The sequence below is a fragment of the Vigna angularis genome, chromosome 10, assembly GCF_016808095.1.
Source record: "Vigna angularis cultivar LongXiaoDou No.4 chromosome 10, ASM1680809v1, whole genome shotgun sequence".
Taxonomy (NCBI): Eukaryota; Viridiplantae; Streptophyta; class Magnoliopsida; order Fabales; family Fabaceae; genus Vigna; species Vigna angularis.
Genome location: NC_068979.1, coordinates 18692219 through 18693887, shown reverse-complemented (window position 1 = coordinate 18693887; position 1669 = coordinate 18692219). Strand labels below are relative to the sequence as shown.

Here is a 1669-nt window from a genome sequence, read left to right as displayed (position 1 = left end):
ATATGTCAATCAAATGTGACAAACACAATATGTGCATATTTCACAGTAAGCATGAACACATATAACACAGTACACATACATGTGTTTTTATTAACAATGTGTTGTCATCATCAAAAACAAATATCACAGAGATTGGGTTTAACTAACATTGCGCTCCCCCTATCAACAGCTAGAGGGATTTGCTTCAGATGAAAGGGTGTGCTTGCTGCAAAAGTCGCTATACAATTTGAAACAAAGTCCAAGGCAATGGTACAAGAAATTTGATGATTTTTTGATGAAGCTGAAATTCAAGTAGTGCAGCTTTGATAGTTATGTCTGCATTCTGAACCAAGGAAGTGATGTCTTGTACCTCCTCCTATACGTGGATAATATTCTCATTGCCAACTGTAACAAGTGCATGGTCAGAGAGTTAAAATCAAAGCTGGATGAAGCTAGACAAATTTTAGGCATTGATATAAGGAGAGATAAGCTTAAGGGAAACTTGTTTTATCTCAAAAGAATTATATGCAGAAAGAAAGTGGTTTCAAGGTGTCGAATATCTCAATCCAAACCGGTTGGCAACCCTCTTGGTCAACGTTTGAAACTCACCAAGGAGCAAAGACCAAAGACTGAAGATGAGAGGAAGAAGATGGAGTCTATTCCGTATTCAAATGGAATTGGAAGTATCATGTATGACATGGTCTGCACTAGACCGGAACTAGCGCATGGAGTAGGTGTTCTTAGCCGATTCATGACTGATCCTGGACAAATTCATTGGGAAGCTTTGAAGTGGATGTTTAGACACATAAAGGGGTCTCTTGATACTGGATTACTCTTTCAAAATAACTTTCAAGGTGGAGGTTTTATTGAAGGATTTGTTGATTCAGATTTTGCTGGATGCATGGACACAAGGAAGTCCTTATTTGGGTATGTGTTTACCTTGTATGGAACTGTTGTGAGTTGGAAATCAACACTTCAATCAGTCGTTGCACTTTCATTCAACCACTGAAGCAGAATATTGTGCACTTGTTGAAGGGGGTAAAGGAGGCTCTATGGTTGAAAGGCATGATTCAGGAATTGGGAATTGATCAAGAGTATGTCCGAATTCACTGTGACAGCCAAAGTGCAATATATTTGGCCAACCATTCAATTTATCATTCAAGAACCAAGCATATTGATGTAAAATTGCATTTTGTCAGAAACATTGTGGAATCCGGTGATGTCCAAATATGTAAAATAGCATTTGAAGATAATCCTACAGACATGCTAACTAAACTGCTTGCAAAGGAAAAGTTTCATAAATGTTTGTGCAAGATTGGTTTTGTTTAATCATTGTATTTGTTTTCTTTTATTGAATCTAGGTGGAGAATTGTGAATACACATACTCAATACCAGTAACTGTATTAACTTTCATTCTCTTTGCATTGTTTGGATATATATTATAGCATGTCTTTGTTTTTGGGTAATACAGTATATTCATTCAGATCATTGGTTATTTTTATTTTCTTTTCTCTACTATTTTATTCTTTTTTTCTCTACTATTCTATTCTTTCTCTGTTCTCTTATCTGCATTATTCTCTTGGACTCTTGTTTGTTGTCCTCTTGGACCAACAGTTTGTTTTTGTCATTTCTATTTTTTTTTAAATAATAGAATGAGCATTCAGTGTTTTTGTAACCTTACAATTCCTTT

At 35.5% G+C, this 1669-nt stretch overlaps 1 protein-coding gene across 1 annotated transcript; it reads left to right on the top strand.

The window, feature by feature from the left end:
- Positions 1-397: 397 nt before the first annotated feature.
- LOC128194425 (secreted RxLR effector protein 161-like) lies at positions 398-988 on the top strand. The gene has a single exon (XM_052870020.1). It carries the CDS (start codon positions 398-400, stop codon positions 986-988), a length of 591 nt encoding a protein of 196 aa, XP_052725980.1.
- Positions 989-1669: the final 681 nt, after the last annotated feature.

Excerpts from the sequence above, each read along its gene's own strand:
- LOC128194425 (XM_052870020.1), top strand. The coding sequence starts at position 398 with ATGGTCAGAGAGTTAAAATCAAAGCTGGATGAAGCTAGACAAATTTTA.